A 23080-nucleotide genomic window follows, 5' to 3' on the forward strand; every position below is an offset into this window, starting at 1 on the left:
TTTCGTCGAGGTTACTTATTATGTGGTTACTCAGTCAGTCAAGGATTACTTATTCTAGGTTTAATTTACTCAGTCAGTTAATGCGTTTTCGCCGAGTTTACTTATTCATGGGTTACTCACTCGAAGGTTACTTATTTTGGGGTTATTCAGTCGGTTAGTGCATTTTCTGTGTGAGATTAACTCATGACTGGCCGAGTAACCCCTGACAGGATAACTGATAACTCATGACCGATCAATTAGCATTTGAACAAGTAACCCCGGCCACATGATTTGACCAGCCACATATAAAAATTTGTGTTAAAAAAATAAGGTATCCCTTGAAAATATGGATAGTTGGGCTGGGTTCAATATTCAAGGATAATTGGATTGTGATTAAGTTGGACTAATAAAGAGGTACATATAACATATGGGCCAAAATGACACTTATTTGGTTGGCCCTTAGTTTGGGTTAAAATCCGACGTGGTATTGAAGCAAATGAACACGGTCGTTCACACCCAAAATAATAATCAACACGGCCGTGCGCGGCAGTAAACACCAGCAGTTAAAATACGAAACAACAAACCCCACCCACCAATAAACAAACCATGACCTCCAAACCCGAACCCATCCTCTACTCTTCTCTACCATCCAACCCAAATTCCCAACCAACTACCGTCCAAAACTACGTCGTTTTACCCATCTACTATCCCACGCGCCACCGTTTCCTCCGCCACCTCCGGCGCAACCTCCTCTCTTTCTCTCTCCTCCTCCTCCTCATCCTCGCCGTCTTCCTCCTCTTCCCTTCCGACCCCGAACTCCGACTCGTCCGTCTCAAACTCAACCACATCCGAGTCAACTCCGATCACCACCTCTCTCTCGACCTTTCTCTCTCTCTTACTCTCAAAGTTCGCAACCCCGATTTCTTCTCTGTCAATTACGACGCTTTGAATGTGTCGATTTCGTATCGTGGGAGGGAATTAGGGTTTGTGAATTCTCATGGTGGGAGGATTAAAGCAAGAGGATCGTCGTATGTTGATGCCACGCTTTTGGTTGATGGTTTTGAGGTTTTTCATGATTTGTTTTATTTGATTGAAGATGTTGCTGCTGGTAAAGTTCCATTTGATACTGTTTCTACGATCAATGGGAGATTTGGGCTCTTTTTTCTCAAGATTCCAATCCAGGTAATTTTTTATTTTTTGCATTTGATTGGTTGAGGTTAGTGTTTATATGTAAGTGGAATTTGATGAATTGAAGCTAATTTGATGTTATGTTTTTGTCGAATTGAGCTGGATTTTCTTTTAATCAGACAAAATTGTGATTGCAATAGTTGATTTTTGTTTATATTGACTGAAAAAAATTGGAATTTTGGAGTTAGTGGTGGTGGTTGTTTTTCTGAACATTCAATTTCTGTCTAGAATGATAGTGAAATTTGGTGGATATCGGAATTCAGGACAAAATTACGCGTTGGATTGGTGTTGTTCATGTCGTGTAATGCTTAATGATGAATTTGAACTGAGCTTTTAACAATGTGACAAAAGTTGCAATTGCAAATTTCCACTTAGTGATATTTTTATATAGGGCTCTGGTGATTATTGTTTTCAGTGTTGATCATTAGAAATTTAGAGGGATGGATATTTCCCAATTATGATTTTGAGTTAAGGGAGTGTGGAATTGTGGTAGATTTGTGGATTGTGAGTACTTAGATTAGAGTGTTATGCTAATTACTCGTTTGCTTTGCTAAATGTTGAGCATTTTTGCAAGATAGAAAATCATTTATGTGGAGGCTAAATTTACGACTTATGGTTGCCGGTGCGATTTTTGGAGAAGACCAATGACCATTTGTGACTTTTGCTTCTGTTTCTATTGTTGTTTGCATACCTGGTCATGTTTGATGCATTTTTTGTACCACTTATATGGTTTTTAAGCTTGTGCTGTGGGCTGTGGGGAGAGTAAGACATTACTGAGTGGAGATACAAATGCTCTGGATCCATAATAAACTGGTGCCATTGCCTTTTAGGAAGCGGAAAATCCTATAAAAGTTGTTGATTTTCCTGCCGAACCTGATAGAAATCGTGGAAAAGATACGTATTGATCCAAGGGTGGTTGTTCGCTTTTTTCTAGGTTTAGTTTATCTTCAATTTTTGGATCACAAGTGTGGGTTCTGAGTATTAGATTTCATTTAGAGTTGCATGAGTAGTGCAGGACTGCAGGCTGTATTGTTGTTTCTCTCACAACTCACAAGTCATCATGCATGGTGCACCTTCACGGATTGTCATTGTATAAATGAGTACTGTAAAGTTCACTTCTATGTTGTTTCAGCTGTTGCTCCTGTTTATCTATACAATTGTTTATTAGCTATCCTTGAATTTTTTACATCATGCGATTTTTCCTAGAATAGGAAGATTGGGAGCTGGGAAAAGATTCATCCCTAATTATGCTAGGTAGAAATGTATAACCCACATCGGCACCTATAGAATAGAGGGTCTAGAGACCATTACTTGAAGCTATTAATTGTCATGATTTGGTCTTCTAAGCAGTGACTGTTGCTACCCCCTAATTTGACAGAGGATCAGGATCCTTAAGCCTGTGGACACACGAAAAACATATGCTTTTCAAGTTTTCCTAGTCATCCTAACCGTCAAATATACTATGATACATTTCACGTGGAATTGAATTACTCTTGTAAGTGAAAGCGTGCATGGGAATAGTTTAGTTTGCAATTTGTTCACCCATTGGCTCCCCATAGAAGCAAAAATGATGGATTAGGGGTTTTGTCTCTTAGGCTCTCAGTCATTGAATCATGTCTCTAGGAGTCTAGGTACTTGAGATATAGCATGTTGCATTTAGGTACTTTTGAGGTTAACCATAAAGCCATCAAATAATACATGAGTGCTCTCTGTTTCAAAACTAATCTAACTCCAAGGCACATTTTAATAGGCAAGAACCCCACTAGATTAGCAAAGTAGTAGGGGTTACCTTTTTTAAGCCTTTTGTCTTATATATTTCACAAAATTGCATAGAGCCATTGCAATTTTTTATTTGATATGAGCCACGGAAGTTACCATACCAAGACTTCTACAACCCATCTTAAGATAATGGTGTTTCCTGAGTTGATTCTCCTTTATCTTTTTTAGTTTTGTCATTGTTGTGCTGTATTCAGTTTCATTTTTCCTTTGGCTGTGATTATGCTGTGATATTTGGTAATTTCATTTCAGACTAAAGTTTCATGTGAGGTAGATGTAAATCCAAAAGACCAGACAATCGTTCATCAAAATTGCTATCCTGAGGTAAGTTACTGAGCCACTTGTGTTTATAGTTATTGTTTCAGTGCACGACGTCTTTTGTGAGCTATTTTTGAAACTTTGTCACTTTTTTCTTAATTCAATTCCGCTTTTTGTTATTGGTGTGACTTAGCTCAGTAGATGCCTAGTTATCAGTGGATATGAGTGTGGACTGGTGTATAATCTTCCATGAGGTGTATCAGTCTTTAGCAGTACATATGAGTTATACATTTCTGTTTTGTGTAGATGATGATCTTTTTGGTTTTTATATTCTATGATGGTATGATTTGAGGTGTAATCTTTTCTAATTACCATTAAGGTAATCTGCTGATATTGGAATCATTGAGTAGTGAATTTACCGGTTCGGTTGATGGAATGGTATGGTAGAAGGTATATTCTCCAAAGTTAGGAAGGCCCAGAGCCTCTTGATATAGTTGATATAAGAACTTGAGAAGTCTTCTTGAATTGGGGGTTATGGTTACATGATTGCTCTACCTGTACATCATATTTTATTCTTTCTTCCTTCTCCTAGCTTCTGTAGGATTTGCTGATTTGTTGTTAATCTCTATTAGAAGAATGTAGACTTTGGTTATTATGTTCATTAAGTAATTGAGCTGGCTCACACGAAGTATATGTAAAAAAAATGGAGTTCTACTTTGAAAAGTGTAATTATTGATATTTGTGGTTCTGTTAGTTGCTTACTAAGGCTGGTTTTGCCTTTGTAATTGTAAAGTGTAATATTGTATATAACATATTATAATTGTAGTCATGTAAGTTTTTTATGAACATCTTTCAGTTGTTAAAATCTGGTGAAATTTCTATAGGAATTTGGATACATAGACTGATAGAAGTACTATAACATTGCTCTTTTATCCTCTCTCCAAGCTGTGGTTCTTTTGGGGTTGAGTTTCAGACTTTCAGTAGTTTTGAAATTAGATCTAGAAGATAGAGACAGACAACAGAGCCACAGAAGTGTTTCTACTGTTGTGTTCTTTATGTGCTCTTAATTTACACAACACACAAAAAATGTTCCTCCCTTAACGGTTTATTACATTTTCAGTGACTTAGGTGTTATACAAGAAGCTGCTATTATTCAATCAGTAGTGGAGATGCTTCTCGCTCGATAGTCTTGAGGTGTAAATTTCAAAAGGTATCTATGTGAGTTTCGCAGGATCTGCATATCGTGTGGAAATTTATGTACATTATAATAATTATTATTGTACAGGGGTTATGTACATTATTTCAAAGTCAATATTATTCTAATATCATCTTACACTATCAATCACATTGAGAAATCTACATGTTCTGTTTATGAGTATACGACGCTTGATTGTATCACCACAGTTCTCAGCAGTATGCACCTCTGTTTGCTTGACTGCAATGCTTGGATTTGGAATGTCATAATCAATAAACTCCTTTTTGTTCTCTTTTAATCACAACGTCAATGCTTGTTTGAAGAAGTGGGAGAGAGCAAAAGAGGGATAAAAGGGGGTCATTCAATTACTCCTTCCATCCCTTTTTACTTTACACATTTTCCGATTGTATCCAATAATCGGTCACTTAACCGCTGCCGTAGGCATTTAAACTCACTCTACTAAATTATTCCCTCTCTCCCTTAATACAAAGCCTCTTTCTAGCATTTATTATTCACATAATATAAAGAAAAAGAGAATGAGGCTTTTAATTTAGGGACGGGAAGTATTACTTTCTTCTTATGCCAAAATCTTCAATTAAAAGGGCACTCTGTTAGAGGCTGAGATCAAATTTTTCTTTTACCTAACAGCCATTTCTTTACAATTCTGCCGAACTCAAGCAAATGGATATTTTAGCAGGTCTATTAATGTCGGCCAGGTTATAGTTATCCACACTGAAATGTTTGCAGAAACTAGGTAGTTGTGTACATGTGTTTCTTTACCAATTATTAATTACAATTTACAAGCATGCAAATTAGAATGACTACATAATACTATACTATGACTAATTTATTTTGTTTCCTTGTGACGTTGTACATTCTTTGATAGTTGCTATCTTCATGCACATACAATCATAGAGCTGATTAAGTATGGCGTATGGCCTTGGCTTGCCCAATTCGAGCCGAGATTGTGCCGCCACTTTCTGGTCAGAATGGACCGCTGTTGGCGGCAGCTTGGATCAATTAAAGCCTAGATTAGCTCTTATAAGAACCAAGTTTGTAACAGAAGTGTGATTTCAAAGCTTTTGTTGCAATCAAAATAAACACACTTTATTCTGATCACAAAGAACAGTACATACAATTGCACAAGTCATCTTAGGACTAAGCTTTAGCTTCCTTAATACTGAAATCTAGGACTAAGCTTCATGCTACACCACACATAATCTGCATGATGATACCGACAACGAAAAGAACCTGGGTGGCTTGTTGGTGAGCACAGACAAACCTTTCTTTCCCCACCTCCACCACCCGCCGCAGCAGCTCCCTCTCCTTGCTGTGGATCATTTACAGCAGGTTCCTCCACCAGGGGCGGTGCACGGAAGAGGTACCTTCGAGTAATCCTCATCGTCGCCAGCCCCTCAAGGCTGTGGAAAGGGAACCCTGCTTTTTGGCACATGATAAAACTTCTTGTTCTTGATCTTCTACTTTGTATGTTTTGTGAGTTGTAGAATTTCTTTATTTGCAAGGGAATATGTTCTCTTTGGTGTTTGGTATGTATATAACGCACTCCTAACTCCTAAGGTAAGAAAGTAGAGTGGGTTAAGGAAAAGTTGGGTATAAAAAGGAAGAAAGTGGGGCTTAAAATTGATTCTAGGAAGAAAAGGATTGCTTTATAATAGGGGCCGGGTTACTTTATGCTTCCATGATGTGTACATTTTCTCTTGATTGTTCTCGTGCGTACATTTGAGAGGATGACTGAGAATCTTGTCATTCACTACACTTATTAGAGCGCCTAGTAAAGATAAAACAAGCCCCCTCAATCGTTTGTTAAATTTTATCCGAACTTTTGGTTTGGGCTTTACTCTTGACTCTCTCGAGGGATCTATAACGGCAATTATAGGTATCGTTATGGAGTTGGTTCTCTTTTGACACATTTGATAAGCGGTTATAAATTATGAGAATGGTAATGAATCTGTAAATAATTTTGATAATTTTGTCAATAAAACTCTTCCCTAATAATTTCATATGTGATTTTGCTCATAAAATTTCATTACTTCAAAGTACCGCCTTTAAATAGGTTGTGAATGATAGTGAAAATTTGTTAAATGTTTGTGCTACATTATACAACATGTAGTCCTTGAACGTAACCAATAAGATCTTAGATTGTTGGTTAAAATCAAGTTTCATTTCAAGTGATTGCAACACGTGTTAACTATTTAAAAGACATCACAAGCTATAATACTCCCAAACACATGTAATAGTTTGATTCCAGCGTTAAGTATTATACTTTCAAATAAGATCAAACTTTATATTTCAAATAAGATTTAGCTAAAAAAGTTAGACGATTTCTATAATATATAACCTTCCATGCAGATAATTGTTTCATCTTTTTGAAAGCTTTTCAGACGATAAATATTATTATGACTAAAAGGTTTACTTTTCATTAGAATTTTAGCTAAATTTCCTTAACTTTTAGAGTGCTAGAATCTCTTTACTCGCAACTCACAATAAATTAAAACTGTTTCAGAAGTAGTGGGCATAGCATTTATCAGGTTCTTACTAAAAGCTACCTAAAAGCTACTCAAAAGCTAACGCCGAACACGCCCTATGTCAAAGTTGTATCCTTTAAATTTATTTTCTTTCCTTAAACACTAAGTGACCTTAATTAAGACATGAAAATTAGAATATTTTTCTCAAATTTTTTAAAGGAAAATTTGTCAAAAACAACCTTTTAAAGTGTCTATTTTATTAAAAACAACCTTTTAAATTTTTTTTTGCAACTTCAGACCACATTATAAAATTTTTTTACCAAAGACAACCTAATGCTAGTTTTCGGCGTTGACTCTATTTTTCCGATGTTGACCACGAGTGTGTGAGGCACGTGACTTCATATATTTCTAATTATACCCCTTTCCCCTCCAATTAACTCCTATTAAAACCCTTCAAAGTGACAAATTACTTTGAGAGAGGAGGGGATTTAGTACGAGTGAATTGGAGGGAAAGGGGTGTAATTAGCAATATATGAGGTCACATGTCTCATACACTCGTTGTCAACATCGGAAAAATAGAGTCAACGCCGAAAATTAGCATTAGGTTGTCTTTGATAAAAAAAAATTATAATGTGGTCTGAATTTGTAAAAAAATATTTAAAAGGTTGTTTTAAATAAAGTGAACACTTTAAAAGGTTGTTTCTAACAAATTTTCCTTTTTTAAATTATGATTTCCACGTTCCTAATCAAATCAAATATCTTAACTATTTAGTCTATGCCGTGTGTGTGTTAGAGAGAATATTGTTGAACTTTTCAAGATGTAATTACATGTGTTTATATAAGCAAGGATACCTTGCCTAGCAAAAAAGTACAATCACCCGCATTATTTTTTTTGGTGTTTAGATAGCCACAAGAAGTCATGACAATCGATCTATCCCTAGATCTATTGGAACCAGAAGGAGAGCTCTAACCACTTAAGCTATCCCTCACTCTCAATCACCTGCACTATTAGATACAAATTGCAGGAATATAAATTAAAAACTGTTAGAGATATGAACTAATTTACATAATTCTCATTTTCAATTCTAAACTAGCTAAAAGTTAGTATTGTAAAGGCTCATTTAGTCATTTGAGATCACTATTAGCTGTCCATTTTTTTATTCAGAATTATAAAAGTTATATCCGTGAAACCATCCAATTTGCCTTTAAACGACCAATTTACCGGTTTACAAGTTGCACCGATTTCATTAACTCAAGCCTACCACGAACATTTATGACAACATATAATGATCATATATGGTTCCAAAGGGCATTATATGACCCCGAGATATATCCCCTAAAATCTCAAGGATTTTCGATATCGGGTTACGAAACCTCAAAAACTTCCTAAAAAACCTGGATATTAGCCTTCAATTTTGGAATTTTTTAACTTTTTTTCGCCGTAAATAAAAATTGCCGAAATGTTTATTACCATGGTCCCTAATATCCTCCGGGAGTCCAATTCGATGGGTGGAACCATTCAATTTATCTTTAAACGACCAATTTACCAGTTTACAAATTGCACCGATTTCATTAATTCAAGCCTACCACGAACATTTATGACAACATATAATGATCATATATGGTTCCAAATGGCATTATATGACCCAGAGATCGATGCATCCCCTATAATCTCAAGGATTTTCGACACTAGGCCTCAAATGAAACCTCCAAATTTCTCAAAAAGCGTGGATATTAGCCTTAAATTTTGGAATTTTTTTACTTTTTTTTCGCCTGTAAATAAATAAAAATTTCCGAAATGTTTACCATGGTCCCTAATTCCCTTCGGGAGGCCAATTGGATGGGTGGAACCATCCAATTTGCTCTTAAACGACCAATTTACCGGTTTACAACTTGCACAGATTTCATTAACTCAAGCCAACCACGAACATTTATGACAATATATAATGATCATATGTTTCCAAACGGCATTATATGACCCAAAGATTTATCCCCTAAAATCTCAAGTCTTTTTGACACCGAGTCCCAAAACCTCCAAAATTTCTCAAAAAACGTGGATATTAGCCTTCAATTTTGGAATTTTTTGACTTTTTTTTTTCGCGCGTAAATAAAAATTGTCGAAATGTTTACCATGGTCCCTAATATCCTTCAGGAGTCAAATTGGATGGGTGGAACCATTCAATTTGTCTTTAAACGGCCAATTTACCAGTTTACAAATTGCACCGATTTAAGCCTACCACGAACATTTATGACAACATATAATGATCATATATGGTTCCAAATGGCATTATATGACCCATAGACGATGCATCCCCTATAATCTCAAGGATTTTCGACACTAGGCCTCAAATGAAACCTCTAAATTTCTCAAAAAGCGTGGATATTAGCCTTAAATTTTGGAATTTCTTTACTTTTTTTTCGCCTGTAAATAAAAATTTCCGAAATGTTTACCATGGTCCCTAATACCCTCTGGGAGTCTAATTAGGTAGGTTGAACCATCCAATATGCCTTTAAATGGTGAATTTACAGGTTTACAACTTGCACCAATTTCATCAACTCAAGCCTACCACGAACATTTATGACATCATATAATGATCATTAATGGTTTAAAACAGTATTATATGACCCTAAAATGTATCCCCTAAAATCTCAAAGTTTTTCGACACCGGACCCTGAAACCTCAAAAATTTCTCAAAAAGCGTGGATATTAGCCTTCAATTTTGGAATTTTTTGACTTTTTTCACCCGAAAATAAAAATTGCCGAAATATTTAACATGGTTCCTAATACCCTCTAGTAGTCAAATTTGGTGAGTGGAACCATCCAATTTGCGTTTAAACGGCCAATTTACCGGTTTACAACTTGCACTTATTTCATTAATTCAAGCCTACCACGAACATTTATGACTACATATAATGGTCATTTATGGTTTTAAACGTCATTATATGACCCCGAGATGTATCTAATAAAATCTTATTTCTTTCCGACACCTGGCCCGAAACTTTCGAAATTTCTCAAAAAGCGTGGATATTAGCCTTCAATTTAGGAATTTTTTGACTTTTTTTCCCGGAAATAAAAATTGCCAAAATGTTTACTATGGTCCCTAATACCCTCTAGGGGTATAATTGGGTGGGTGGAACCATCCAATTTGCCTTTAAAGGACCAATTTACCGGTTTACAACTTGCACCGATTTCATTAACTCAAGCCTACAACGAACATTATGACAACAAATAACGATCATATATGGTTCCAAACGACATTATATGACCCCTAGATGTATTCCCTAAAATTTCGAGACTTTTAGACACCAAAACCCGAAGACTCCAAAATTTCTCAAAAAGCGTGGATAAGCCTTCAATTTTTTAATTTTTTTGACTTTTTTTAGCCCGTAAACAAAAATTGTCAAAATGTTTACCATGGTCCCTAATACCCTCCGGGAGTCCAATTATGTGGGTGGAACCATCCAATTTTCCTTTAAACGACCTATTTACTGGTTTACAACTTGCACCGATTTCATTAACTCAAGCTTACCCCCCGAACATTTATGACAACGTATAATGATCATATACGGTTCCAAACGGCATTATATGACCCCGAGATGTAATCCTAAAATTTCAAGGCTTTTCGACACTGGGCCTTAAGATCTCCGAAATTTGTCAACAAGCATGGATCTTAGACTTTAATTTTGGAATTTTTTGACCTTTTTTTTGCCGTGAAATAAAAATTGGCGAAATGTTTACCATGGTCCCTAATACCTTTCGGGAGGCCAATTGGATGGGTGAAACCATCCAATTTGCCCTCAAACGACCAATTTACCGGTTTACAACTTGCACAGATCATTAACTCAAGCCTACCATGAATATTTATGACAACATATAATGATCATATACGGTTCCAAATGGCATTATATGATCCCGAGATGTATCCCCTAATTCTTAAGGCTTTTCGACACCGGGCCCCGAAACCTCCAAAATTACTCAAAAAGTGTGGATATTAGCCTTCAATTTTGGAATTTTTTTACTTATTTTCGCCCGGAAATATAAAATTTCCGAAATGTTTACCATGGTCCCTAATTCTCTCCGGGAGTCCATTTGGGTAAGTGGAACCATCCAATTTACCTTTAAACGACCAATTTACCGGTTTACAACTTGCACCGATTAAGTCAAGCCTACCACGAACATTTGTGACAACAAATTATGATCATATATGGATCCAAACGTCATTATATGACTCCGAGATGTATCCCATAGAATTTCAAGACTTTTCAACACCGGGCCCTGAAACCTTTAAAATTTCTCAAAAAGCGTGGATATTAGCCTTCAATTTTGGAATTTTTTTACTTTTTTTCGCCCAAAATTAAAAATTGCCGAAATGTTTACCATGGTCCCTAATACCCTCTAGGAGTCCAATTGGGTGTGTGGAACCATTCAATTTTCTTTTAAACGACCAATTTACCAGTTTACAACGACTAATTTAATTAACTTGCACCGAACCCGACTGGAACCGAAATGGACTCAAACCCGTTTTAACCCGTCAAAACCCGAATTTAACCCGACTTGTTACTAACCTTACCTGAATTCAACCTGACCTGTTCCTAACCCGACCCGTATTTAACCTAACCTGTTACAAACCCTACTTGTTATTGATCTGACCTGAATTCAACCCGACTTGTTATTGACCCGACCCTAATTTTATCATACCTATTACATACCCAACCCAAAAATTCAACCCGATATGTTACTAATTAACCCGACTCGAAATTAACACGACTTGTTATTGACTCGACCTAAATTCAGCCTAAATTGTTCCTGACCCGATTTAAATCACCTTAAATGCAATTTAGACCACCTTATTTTTATTGGTCAAAGCATTTTGTCTTGGGAGACCAAGTCGGCCCAGGCCAGCAAAAGAAAGGTGCATCATCCTTGAATTTAAGAGTTAAATATAGTATATATTTGTTGTATGGTCAAAGGAGATAATTATCTTCCTAAAATATATACTATAGTTCCCTAGTATATTGCCATATATATTATAGTCAAAGGAAATAATTAGTTTGATAAAAATGATAATTATCTATTTATAGTTAGTTGAACCCGAATATGACTTGACTTGGACATGACCCGACCTGATTGTAACCTGCAAATTATTGACTTGAACATAACCCGGCTTGAATCCGAGAATGACCCGACTTGGAAATTACTCAACCTGATTATAACCCGCAAATTATTGTCTTGAACCGAACCCGACTTGAACCCGAGAATGACCCAACTTGAAAATGACCCGACCTGATTATAATCCGCAAAATATTGACTTGAACCGAACCCGACTCAAACCCGAGAATGAACCGACCTGATTCTAACCCGCAAATTATTGACTTGAAAAAAACCCGACTCGAACCCGAGAATTATCCTAACCCGTTTTAACCCGTAAAAATCCGAATTAAACCCGACCTATTGCTCACCCGACCTGTTATTAAACCGACCTAAACCCGACCCAAACCCGATAAGAAGTATGACCCGACGTGACTCGACTCAAGCATGACCCAACCCAAACCCGACCCGCATAGGTTATGGAATTAATCTAAATTGACCCGATCCGTTTTGATTTGATCCACTCTTACTCGACCCAAACACAATCCGCTCCGTTTACCCGCATTGACAGCTCTAGTTATATGTAGCAAACAATTTTTTTATTTTTTTTATTTTTTTTTTTTATTTTTTTTTTTTTGACACAATGCGAACAATGAACTTAAAATTACTCATACATTTACTAATAGAATAGAACACACCCTTACATGCACCAAGCATATATATGCAAACTAGTGGAACTCATTAACAAACTCTTCAGTCCCCCCCTGAGTTTTGAACTTATATGACTCATATGAGGCTATGATGACCACATGATCGATCTAGTGTTGATGAAGTGTTCTACTAGTCCACCATTGAGCTACAACTCCTCACTCGCTAAGCTAGAATAATGTATGTACTTGATATGTAAATTGGTATTAAAGTTTACATATCAAGTACACCTAGAAAGTAAATAAATCAAGAATATGTTCTAAAGTTTTGCATCTTTGAACTTGTTGATAAAAGTAGGTTACCGCGTACACCTAGAAAGTAAAGTGATGGATGTTTGGTTAAGCGAGTAAATTGGTCGTCTTGCATTTTCTAAGAGTGTGCAGTACGTGTGCTAATGTGAAATTGTAATGTCCAATCTGAGTAAAATTCTTGAGGCAAAGGACCACCAAGCCGGGTGTATTAAACAAATTCTAGAATCTCTATTTACAACCATTACTAATGAATTACATACTTCATGCCAACTACTATTGAAATTATTTTTAATTCAGTATTTTAGTGTATAAATAAACACAAAAAGTCGAAAATTCAGTTGGAATGAACATTTAAATATGACACGACCTTAATGAAAAAAAAAATTATTACTCAAATCAAAAGTATTAAATTCATTTTTATTATATTTGATGCGTAGATGAAGGGAGTAATATACGGCAATAATGTAGAATCATAGCTAGACGATCATTGCTTAATAATACAACAATATAATCATATGATTATACAAATATCCAGGCCAAATGGCTGGCTTAGGAAATCTAAATTGTATGATTGCATCAATAATACAACAGAGAATAATGGTTGTTTTGTTTGATTAAAATAAATGGAACAGCAGAATATATTTCTAGTTAGGATCTTAGTTGTCTTTGCCAGAGTAATTGCGATGGCATGCACATAAAAAAGATAGAGGAGAGACAAGTTGGCTTTGATCTTATTTACGTATATTGATTGCTCATAAATTAGGTTATAATCTTGTGCTAAAAAATTGTTCTGGTTCTCGGCTACTCTCTCTGTTTCTCTAAGTTTTTCAAAAAAAAAAAAAAAAAAGGAAAAATATTCAAAACTAATCTAAAAAATTTCATGTGATAATTAATGTGCTTATCGTATGTAACTATGTACTATACTACTATGTACTATGTATAAACTATAAATTAATATCCTCGGTCAAGGATTTTTTAACTTTGAGTCAATGAATAGAACATTAGAACACATAAAGGTTGAACATACAAAAAGAGTTAGAATAGTTTTTTTTTTTTTTTTTTTTTTTTTTTTTTTTTTTTTTTTTTTTTTTTTTTATCAAACTTTATAAAGTCGATATAAATAAATTTACTCTGTACATCTTATTATAAATTTATAATTGTTGTCTCTGTTTCTCAAAAATTTTAACTTAAACATTTGGCACTATGACACAAATTTTTTTGATGTATGACAAAAAAATTAAAAAATTTTAATTTTCTCATAGTATTCAATCATGCGGGGTTTTATTATTATATTCATATCATTATAAATCTTTGGTATATATCATTATATTTTATTTTTTACATTGGCAAATTTTAAAAGTTTTATAACTTAGAAAAAAAAAAAAATAGTTAGTACTCCGTATTTGATAAAGTTGGTATATAATGATCATTACACCTTTGCTAACTAATTTAGAACCATTCCTTAGACAGTTAGACAACAAAGTATTTCTATTAGAAATGGCAATTAGGCAAATATATTTATTAAAAATAATACGATGATAATTCGTTTTGAATGTTATATCCCATACAATATTACAAAGTACATACATTAGCCTAAACCCTAAAGCAACTACAGCAAGGAAGTCTCATCATTAACAATTGACAATAATTACATAAATTAGTACTAATATTTGGTAACCATCAACTCGTCATGTGCAAGAATTTTAAATCCTATATTAAAGTACTAAATTGCTTTGGTTGATTGATCTACAATTATTCAATTCTTGACCACAATTTTTTTTTGGTTGTAATCCATCCATGTTTATATAATACTTGTATATGTTCTTCAATTGGTATAAGTCACATCTTCTAACGTAATTAAGCTTAGCAAATGAATGGTTGCTTACGCACATGATAATCTAATAATGTAACGACCAACGTCCGTTGACATATAATGGTTTGTTATGAGTAATAACGTAGGAAGGCTCATATATAATGTCACCCAAATATATACATATATATATATATATATATATATATATATATATATATATATATATATATATATATTAAGACGAATTAAATAAGATTACGTGATTATTGAAGCTTATTTGGTGTAATTTATATAGTTTTTTTTATAGAAAAAAAAAACATAAATATTTACATTAGATCAGATCAACTAAGGGCTTATTTGCATTTACTTAATTTCAGTTCAGTTCAACTCCAATCGGTTTATTTCAGTTCATTTCAGCTCCAATCAGTTCAGATAAATGTAACAGTGTAAGACTCCTCTCCTCTCGTAATAATAAAAGATAAACTTGGGATTGTATTCCAAGATTTCCTGCTTGTATACAGTAGTTGATTATGTACAAAACAGCAATCTACACATGGTGCAGGATAACTTTGGTCCCCTTTCATTTTATATTTTAAAAAAATTCCCTCTTGTTTTCAAGTCTTTTTGTGGTCAAGTGCTCAAGTCCTATTATCTATATATGAAAAAATCAAGCTAGGTGCTAAAATTCATTTTTATATATGCTTTTATGGCTTATAAATAAATACTTGTATTGTATAGTAACATATGGACTAGAAATTAAAATTGAAATAAAATATGATATTTTATATACTTTCTGTCAATAGCATAGGGAAGCAAAACAAATGGGTCAATAAATTGAAGTAATCCAGATTCAGGGATCAGTTTTGAGTGGTTAGGTTTCATTGTTCCAGTTCCCTCCTAATTATTGTTGTGGAGGATCAAACACGGTCCCCCCCTATCAAGTGTAGTCCCAATCACCACTACGTCAACAGTCAATTGGTAATAAATTGAACTTATAAATCTTGCATAATTGCCTTAATTTATTTCATTCACAAAAACTCATATACATATGAAAAAGAATTTGATAAAGTTGCATTGAATTATACTCCATACATTACTTGTTAGATGTGTACGCCGTAGTATAGATGTCAACTAACTTATTTGGTAAAGTCCTAATTATAATATAACCCTCTACACGGAAGATTTAAAAAAAAAAGAAGCTCAACTAAAATACTATTAGAAATCAAATTTGATTAAAAGTCTTAACATCATTATTCATTAGAATCACTGTATTGTATGTTCAATGAAGAACTCATGATTAAGGATTTACATAGTGAATAGTGATGGTGAAGAAAACGCAATCATGTTGTAGTTGTCCCGTCATCTCTTTCTTTTCTTCTTTAATTTTTTCTAGTAAAAATTAACACCATCATTAATTAAATATTTCGTACAATTTATGAAAAGCAACAATTTTCCCCTAACTTCCTTCAAAAGTTCAAAGTACTACCTCCTTTACATATTATTATTTACAACGATTTGACATAAAATAGAGAGGAAAAATGTCCAATCGTTACACATAAGATGTAACGGAGGTAATACTTACTTTAACACTCCTAAATCCTAATCCAAATAAAAAAAAAAAAAAAAGCTTCTAGAAAAACATTGTACACCCAAATTAAAAAAACGAGTATAAAATGTGAAACAAGAAATTAATAACGTAGGTTCAATAGTAAACTGTAAACCCAAATAATTCAGAGCTGCCACATATACAAGACATTCCGGTCCAAGTCAACTAGCCGCCTACTAATACAATTCCTTCGAGCCACCAGTCAAATATCTTACACTACTAGAAAACATAAATAAATAACCTTAATTAAATAATTAAAATAAAAAGAGGTAAATATAATAAAAACTATAAATATAAATAAATAGATCGTCTAAAAAATTTATAAACACAAAAATATTCAACGCGTTCCTTCTACCCTACTCTCCTCTCATAAAAAGGAAATTCCAGATTCAATTTACTGCTCCCTAAAAAACTTATATATATACACCTTACCATCATAAACGCTTCATAATTTATTTTCATTCATTCTTTTGCACCAAACAAAGAATTTTATTCTTCCCAAATCATACTATTACATTTTCATACAAAAATTAAAACTTTGGAATATATCAATATGTATTCTAACGGATCATCAATGAAGTTTTACGCATTGCCTATTTTTGGGTTTTTGATGATGGCCTTTTTTAAGGTTACTCAAGGCCAGATGATGGCTCCTTCCCCTGCTACCGCTCCTCCTCCTGCCAACGACAGTAAGTCCCTTCTCTCTCTTTTCAATTCGACTCGAATCCGAACTCAACCCGGTCTAATTGGGTGGTGCTTTATTTTATTTTATTTTAATTAATTTTAGATGACGAGTGCTAAAGATAAAATTTTGGTTTATGTAGCCGGCCCTATTATTGGAATTAAGTTTTCGAGTTTGTTGGTGTTATTTTTATTTATTGGGGGATATATCTTTTTGTGCAGGTGCTACTATTGATCAAGGGATTGCATATGTTCTATTGGCGGTTGCGCTGGCTGTTACTTACCTCTTTCACTAATTTATTAAGGGTGATTTAGGACTTTATTATGAGGAATTATAGGTGATAATATTAGAATTTTGATTAATTAATTTGATATATATATATATATATATATATATATATATATATATATATATATATATAGTTTGATCAATTCTTTAGCTACTTTTTTATTTTTCTCCCAGGATATCCAAGGGTGAAGAAAAAATTGTAGTGTTTTTTGTATTCTTTATTATGGTACGGAGTACTAGTAAATAAATAAAATTACAGTTTCTGTTTTTTCATGAATTCCATTTGGCATTTGTTATAAGTGGTAGTAGAACATACCATACCTTTTTTTTTTTTTTTTTTTTTTTTTTAATTTTAACCAAATTTACTATTTACAACTTGTGTGTTACGCGGGCCAAAATGCTAGTTAATAGTAAAATCGACAATTTCATAGTGATTATATTCGCTTTCACACATCACACTCGTCGTAGTTGGTATATGATCAGCATTTCTAGAATACAGTATGTTCAATTCCAAAATTGATTGGATTATAGTTATAACTTTGCAAATTGGAAGAGTAGTCGCTAGGAAGTAACTGTCAATTGGAAAGCCCACGTTTTTCCAACGACTAGTAAGCGAATTAGCGAACGTTATATTGGTGTCATCCAACCAGGACTGACAGCTGATATGCTATTAGCGAATAGTATCAAATCTTGTGTAATTATATCGATTTATTTGGGAATATGATAGAATTTAGGGGGGAAAAAATTGGGGTTTAAAGGTTGTAAATGTGCATTAATAATGTCATTATAAATCAATTTGACATAAAAATTTGCATTAGTTTTACTTAAAGACCTTGAGCTATCAAATTGAGTGTGGGTTGAGTTTGTTTTTTTTTTTTAAAAGACATTGAGTTTGTTTTAGGTATGTTGTATTGTAACGGATTTGGCCCGTGTAATGTTTTGGGTTTAGGTCACTTCAAATCCTATTGGGTTGTTTATGGGTTAGATTATATCAAATTGGTTTTTTACTTTTTTACAAGTCTAGTTTAATGATGTACGAAGTATAAGATATGAAAATATTGCCTACATTTCACTAAAAAAAAAAAAGAATGCAGCGTTTATTTAATGAGGCCATACAAGGTGAACTGGTGAAGTATTGCAAAGCTGCAAAGGTAATTTCTTGTAGTGAAGAAATTGGGCCTCAAATGTTCTCGTGGGCTGGGCTAAACTTTCTCCTTTTAATGTTCTAAAGTTAGCTCAGACTGCTCAGTTCCAACTTAGAACATCACAATTAAATCGGACCAATTCTTTGTAACTATGTTTGCTAAATTAAAATCATAAACATGGATATATATAATATATTGCCACTAATTTAACTGAAGATGTCACATATTCATGCTTTCTGTACGTATACATAAATACATAACCGAATGTAGTCAAAGATTAGTCGGTAAATACTAAAAAATATGAAACCAGTACACATCAAATGCCATAAAAATCAGTAACACATTAGTATATTTTTATTTATAAGCAACAAAATATATCACATAATTAATTCACCAATAAAGATAGGAACTACACTACTGTCTAAAACCTGAATATTTATAAGGGATAGGAATTACATGGAGATCATTTTTCCTTCTCACAGTAATTCCAAACAATTCATTCATGTCTAAATTTTCAGACTTAATTCCATTAGGTAACTTCCAATCAAAATGGTAGAGCAACATAGCTAGAGGAAGCTCAATATTCGCGATACCTAGTGTCACACCAGGGCACATCCTCCTTCCTGCACCAAATGGGATGAATTCAAAATTGTTACCTTTATAATCTATGTGAGACGTCTCAAATCTTTCAGGTTTAAATGTATCGGCATCTTGCCAATACTTCGGATCTCTCCCTATGGCTCGTGCATTCACCATGACTCGAGTTTTAGGAGGTATATCATAGCTACAAATTTGGCAATGCTCAATAGATTCTCTTGGGATTAAGAGAGGTGCAGGAGGGTGCAGTCTTAATGTTTCTTTTATTACCGACTTCAAAAACTTCAGTTCATCTAGGCTTGTCTCATCAATTGTTTCTTTCCCTTGGTAAACTTCCCTAACTTCATTTTGTGCTTTTTCCATTGCCTTTGGGTTCTTTATCAACTCGGACATGATCCATTCTATTGTTGTTGAAGATGTTTCAGTGCCAGCACCAAAAATTTCCTAAACAAAAATATTCATTATTTCATAAATAATTATAATCACTTTTTTCAAGAAGGTAGTAATAAAGGACTTGCGGAAAAACTATAGTGTAACAAAAATTAAGAGTCAAAGTTCAATTTAGAACACGTAAAATAACTATTTTAGTCACATTTTTTAAAAGTGATTAATCATGCTACATAAAAGTAATTCTTGAGATTTCTAACATGACTTACCAAGATTATTCCTTTGATGTTGTTGTTGGTCAAGGAGAAATCGTTATTGTTAGGATCCTCTTTATGAAACTTCAAAAGAACATCTACTAAATCCTCTTGATCAACTTTGCCTTGTATCATGTTAGACTTGTGTTCTTGAATTATGGGATCGAGTATTCTATTTGATTCATCAACTATCTTTTTCACTGATTTCTTCAGCCCACCAATTGAATGCAGCAACTTGATGGACGGGTAAAGGTCAGCAATTGAGAAACCAGATAAAAGCTTTGACAATAGTGTTATTAATGCTCTAAATGCTTCTTGATCTTTCCCTTTCTTGTTGAAAGCCGTCCTGTCAAACAAATTTTAAGTAGCTAAGAGCAACTCCCATAGTTGTAACTTAGGACTTGCTTGCAATATTAAATAATTCCTACCTACTACCTTAACCATTGAAACTAGAAAATGTAAACAGTTTAATTGGCCAAGTAAAGCTAATTTGCTTGAAAAAAAAACTTTCTAAAATAAAACAAATTAGAATAAATAAAAAGAAATGGGAAATTCTCTTTGGTAAACCTCTAATAATAAACAATCTCAGTGGTAAAATGCAAAAAAAGTTAATATCCTTGGTAAACTATGTTTTAAAAAGTTAAGTCAATGGTAACATTTAGCAACATAATTAGCATTTTAAGCATAACTATGGTTAACCATGGTTAAGAACCACCTCCCCACCACCCCGCCACCACCACCTCTATCCCTCCCCTGCACGCAGCCCCCCTCCCCCACCGCCTGAAAACCGCCGGCGTCCCTTTCCCCCTAACCAACCGGCGCACAGCCTCCTCCCCTACCGCCGACTTCATCCCCCGTCCCCTTTCCCCTACCCTCGACACCACCAGCCCCCACCCAAACCCTTTCTCGAAACCCTAAATCCCCACTGGCGACACCTTTTGCTTCAACAAACATCAAATTAATTTCAATTACCCGTAATTCACATAATTTCTTATTCAATTGTGAGAAATTAGGGTTTCGATTACCAGAAACTCACAAATTTAGTTCGATTTTTTTCATCGTTTTCAATGGTGGTGAGGTGCGAGAAAGGAGAGAAGATGGGGAAGGGTGGTCGAAGGGGTTGGGTACTTGGGGTGTCGGGGTGGGGGTTGGGTAATCGAGGTTGGGTGTCGGGGTTGGGTACTTGGGGTGTCAGGGTAGGGGATAAAGGTTGCCGACGGGAATGGGAAAGTTAGGGAATAGGGGCTGGGGGAGGGGAGCTGCGACCAGAGGAGGGGGAGGGGGAGAGGGAATGGTGGCAGGATGGTGGGGAAGGTGGTGGCAGGGTGGTGATTTTTATTTTTTATTTTTTTAATTAATTTTAGAATGGGGGTATTTTAGGCATCACAACTTTTTTTTACTTAGAATGGTTAACCATGGTTAAGAAATACCTAATTACATTGATTAAGGTTACCATTGACTTAACTTTTTAAAATATAGTTTACCAAGGATATTAATTTTTTTTGCATTTTACCACTGAAAATGTTTATTATTAGAGGTCTACCAAAGAGAATTTCCCAAAAGAAATTTATCAACTTAAATTAAGGAGGTGTGGTCCATTATTTAAATAGTAAGCTATTAGCTAATCATTGGAGCTAAAATGACAATTAACTTACAAGCTTATGTGGCATGGCAACAATTAGCTGTCGTTGGAGTTGCTCTTAGAAGTTGGTAATTAATTAAGTAATTATTGATTATTTAGGGACAAGGGTAAAGTAATGTTACCAAAATTACGGAGTAGTAGAACTACTCCGCTTTTTCATTTAAGAATAACTACTTGAATAACTATCACATGACAGGTCAAAAATCAATCAAAAAGTTATTTAAAACATTAATTATCTAAAAGAGTTCATTATTTTTATTTTTTTTTTTAGAAAAGCCACCAAGGCATAATATTAATTAAAGAACAAAGAGTTCAAGAGTACATAAAGAGAAACTCCATAGGACAATGATTGATCCACGCTTGTTCAACACCAAACAATGACACTACTTTAGCAAGATGGTGCACATATAATTGAATCAATTTTGACTTTTTATTGTTAGGACCTAAACTTTACAAGATGTATGTATCAAAATATAATCATTTGTATTATGCACATTTTATTTGTACAAACCAAGAACAAAACTAAAAGAACAATTATTAACACGGTAAAGGTGAGCAACATACCTAGATGTAATATCAAAAATAAGGCCAAAAACCCTTTCACTAAGATTAACCGAGCACCCTTGAGCTGCCCTCTCGGCAATAGACTCCACAAACATGGTAGCCTCCTCTTCTCTAATGGCTCGAAACGACTGCACCCTTCGAACCGTAAACAGTTCGAGGGTTGCAAGCTTACGAACTTGCCTCCAATACTCATCGTACGGGGCAAGTCCAATATCAGAGTAATCATAGTACACGTCCTTAGCCACAATAAGCTTAGGCCGGTTAGCGAAGTTGGCGTCATGGGCTCGCATCACCACTTTTGCCACGTCAGCGGAGGAGATGATCACGGTGGAAACTTCCCCTAGTCGAAGGTGCATGATAGGACCGTGCACCCTAGCTAGGTCTTGTAGAAGGTGGTGTGGTGGGGTTTTATATGATGCGAGTTGGTGTATGTTTCCTATGATGGGTAGCTTTGGAGGTCCTGGTGGTAATTTTGGTTTATTATTTAAGGGTTTTAATGATTTTAGGATGAGAAAAATGGGGATTGAAAGGAAAAATATGAGTGAAATTAGCCATGAAATCTCCATAGTTTTAGTAGTTCTACCGAATGAAAAAATGTATTTGATCTCAATTTTTGTAGTTTGGGATTAAATCGCACGTTTAGATGCTAAAGTGGTTTCCCCTAAAAAAAAAAAAATGCTAAAGTGGTTAGTGGTCAAATAAATACATCATTATCCTTATCATTGCATTTTTCAAGCAAAGTCAAACAACTACAGTAGTACCTACATTTAAATAATGCTCACCTAGTCACCTCCATTTTCCAAATTCCAATAATACAAAGTTTGTACAGTATGTCAGTATATGTGGTTCCTATGCAAAATAAGGCTAAGTCAATAAAAGTTAAGGTAACTGAACTGAGCTAAACTAAGCTAACTGAACTTATTGGAGGATTTGAAACTGAACTGAACTAAACTGAATATTTTATTAGAGAAGAAAATTAAGAACTTTAAATTAGTTGTTTCATTGTCCTAACTTTTAATCCAATTAATAAAGAAATGTATTCATTTTAAATTAGTTGTTACATTGTCTTACGTAATGATCCAAATGTTCACCGACTAAAAAATCTAGCATAAATTACTATATATGTATTACTCCCTCCGTTTTAAAATACTTGCTCCACTTTCCTTTATCGG

The 23080-nt window shown here is 34.3% G+C and overlaps 2 protein-coding genes across 2 annotated transcripts; one reads left to right on the plus strand and one right to left on the minus strand.

The window, feature by feature from the left end:
- Positions 1–585: 585 nt before the first annotated feature.
- LOC145636518 (uncharacterized) lies at positions 586–4546 on the plus strand. Its single transcript, XM_081688104.1, has 3 exons — positions 586–1161; positions 3196–3267; positions 4322–4546. Exons 1-3 carry the CDS (start codon positions 586–588, stop codon positions 4322–4324), a joined length of 651 nt encoding a protein of 216 aa, XP_081544230.1. The 3' UTR covers positions 4325–4546.
- A 14239-nt stretch (positions 4547–18785) lies between these two features.
- Positions 18786–22702, minus strand: LOC145634283 (desmethyl-deoxy-podophyllotoxin synthase-like). The gene is made up of 3 exons (XM_081685706.1): positions 21909–22702; positions 19718–20048; positions 18786–19505 (listed from the first exon to the last, which is right to left on the minus strand). The coding sequence occupies exons 1-3, from the start codon at positions 22472–22474 to the stop codon at positions 18879–18881; spliced, it is 1524 nt and encodes a 507-aa protein (XP_081541832.1). The 5' UTR covers positions 22475–22702; the 3' UTR covers positions 18786–18878.
- Between the last annotated feature and the right edge of the window lie 378 nt (positions 22703–23080).

The sequence above is a fragment of the Chenopodium album genome, chromosome 6 (assembly GCF_948465745.1).
Source record: "Chenopodium album chromosome 6, dcCheAlbu1.1, whole genome shotgun sequence".
Classification (NCBI taxonomy): domain Eukaryota; kingdom Viridiplantae; phylum Streptophyta; class Magnoliopsida; order Caryophyllales; family Amaranthaceae; genus Chenopodium; species Chenopodium album.

Coding starts and splice junctions, on each gene's coding strand:
- LOC145636518 (XM_081688104.1), top strand. CDS start 586: ATGACCTCCAAACCCGAACCCATCCTCTACTCTTCTCTACCATCCAAC. Junction 1,162..3,195: donor TTCTCAAGATTCCAATCCAG/GTAATTTTTTAT, acceptor ATTTCATTTCAG/ACTAAAGTTTCATGTGAGGT.
- LOC145634283 (XM_081685706.1), bottom strand. CDS start 22,474: ATGGAGATTTCATGGCTAATTTCACTCATATTTTTCCTTTCAATCCCC. Junction 20,049..21,908: donor ATTTTTGATATTACATCTAG/GTATGTTGCTCA, acceptor TTTGTTTGACAG/GACGGCTTTCAACAAGAAAG. Junction 19,506..19,717: donor ACATCAAAGGAATAATCTTG/GTAAGTCATGTT, acceptor ATTTTTGTTTAG/GAAATTTTTGGTGCTGGCAC.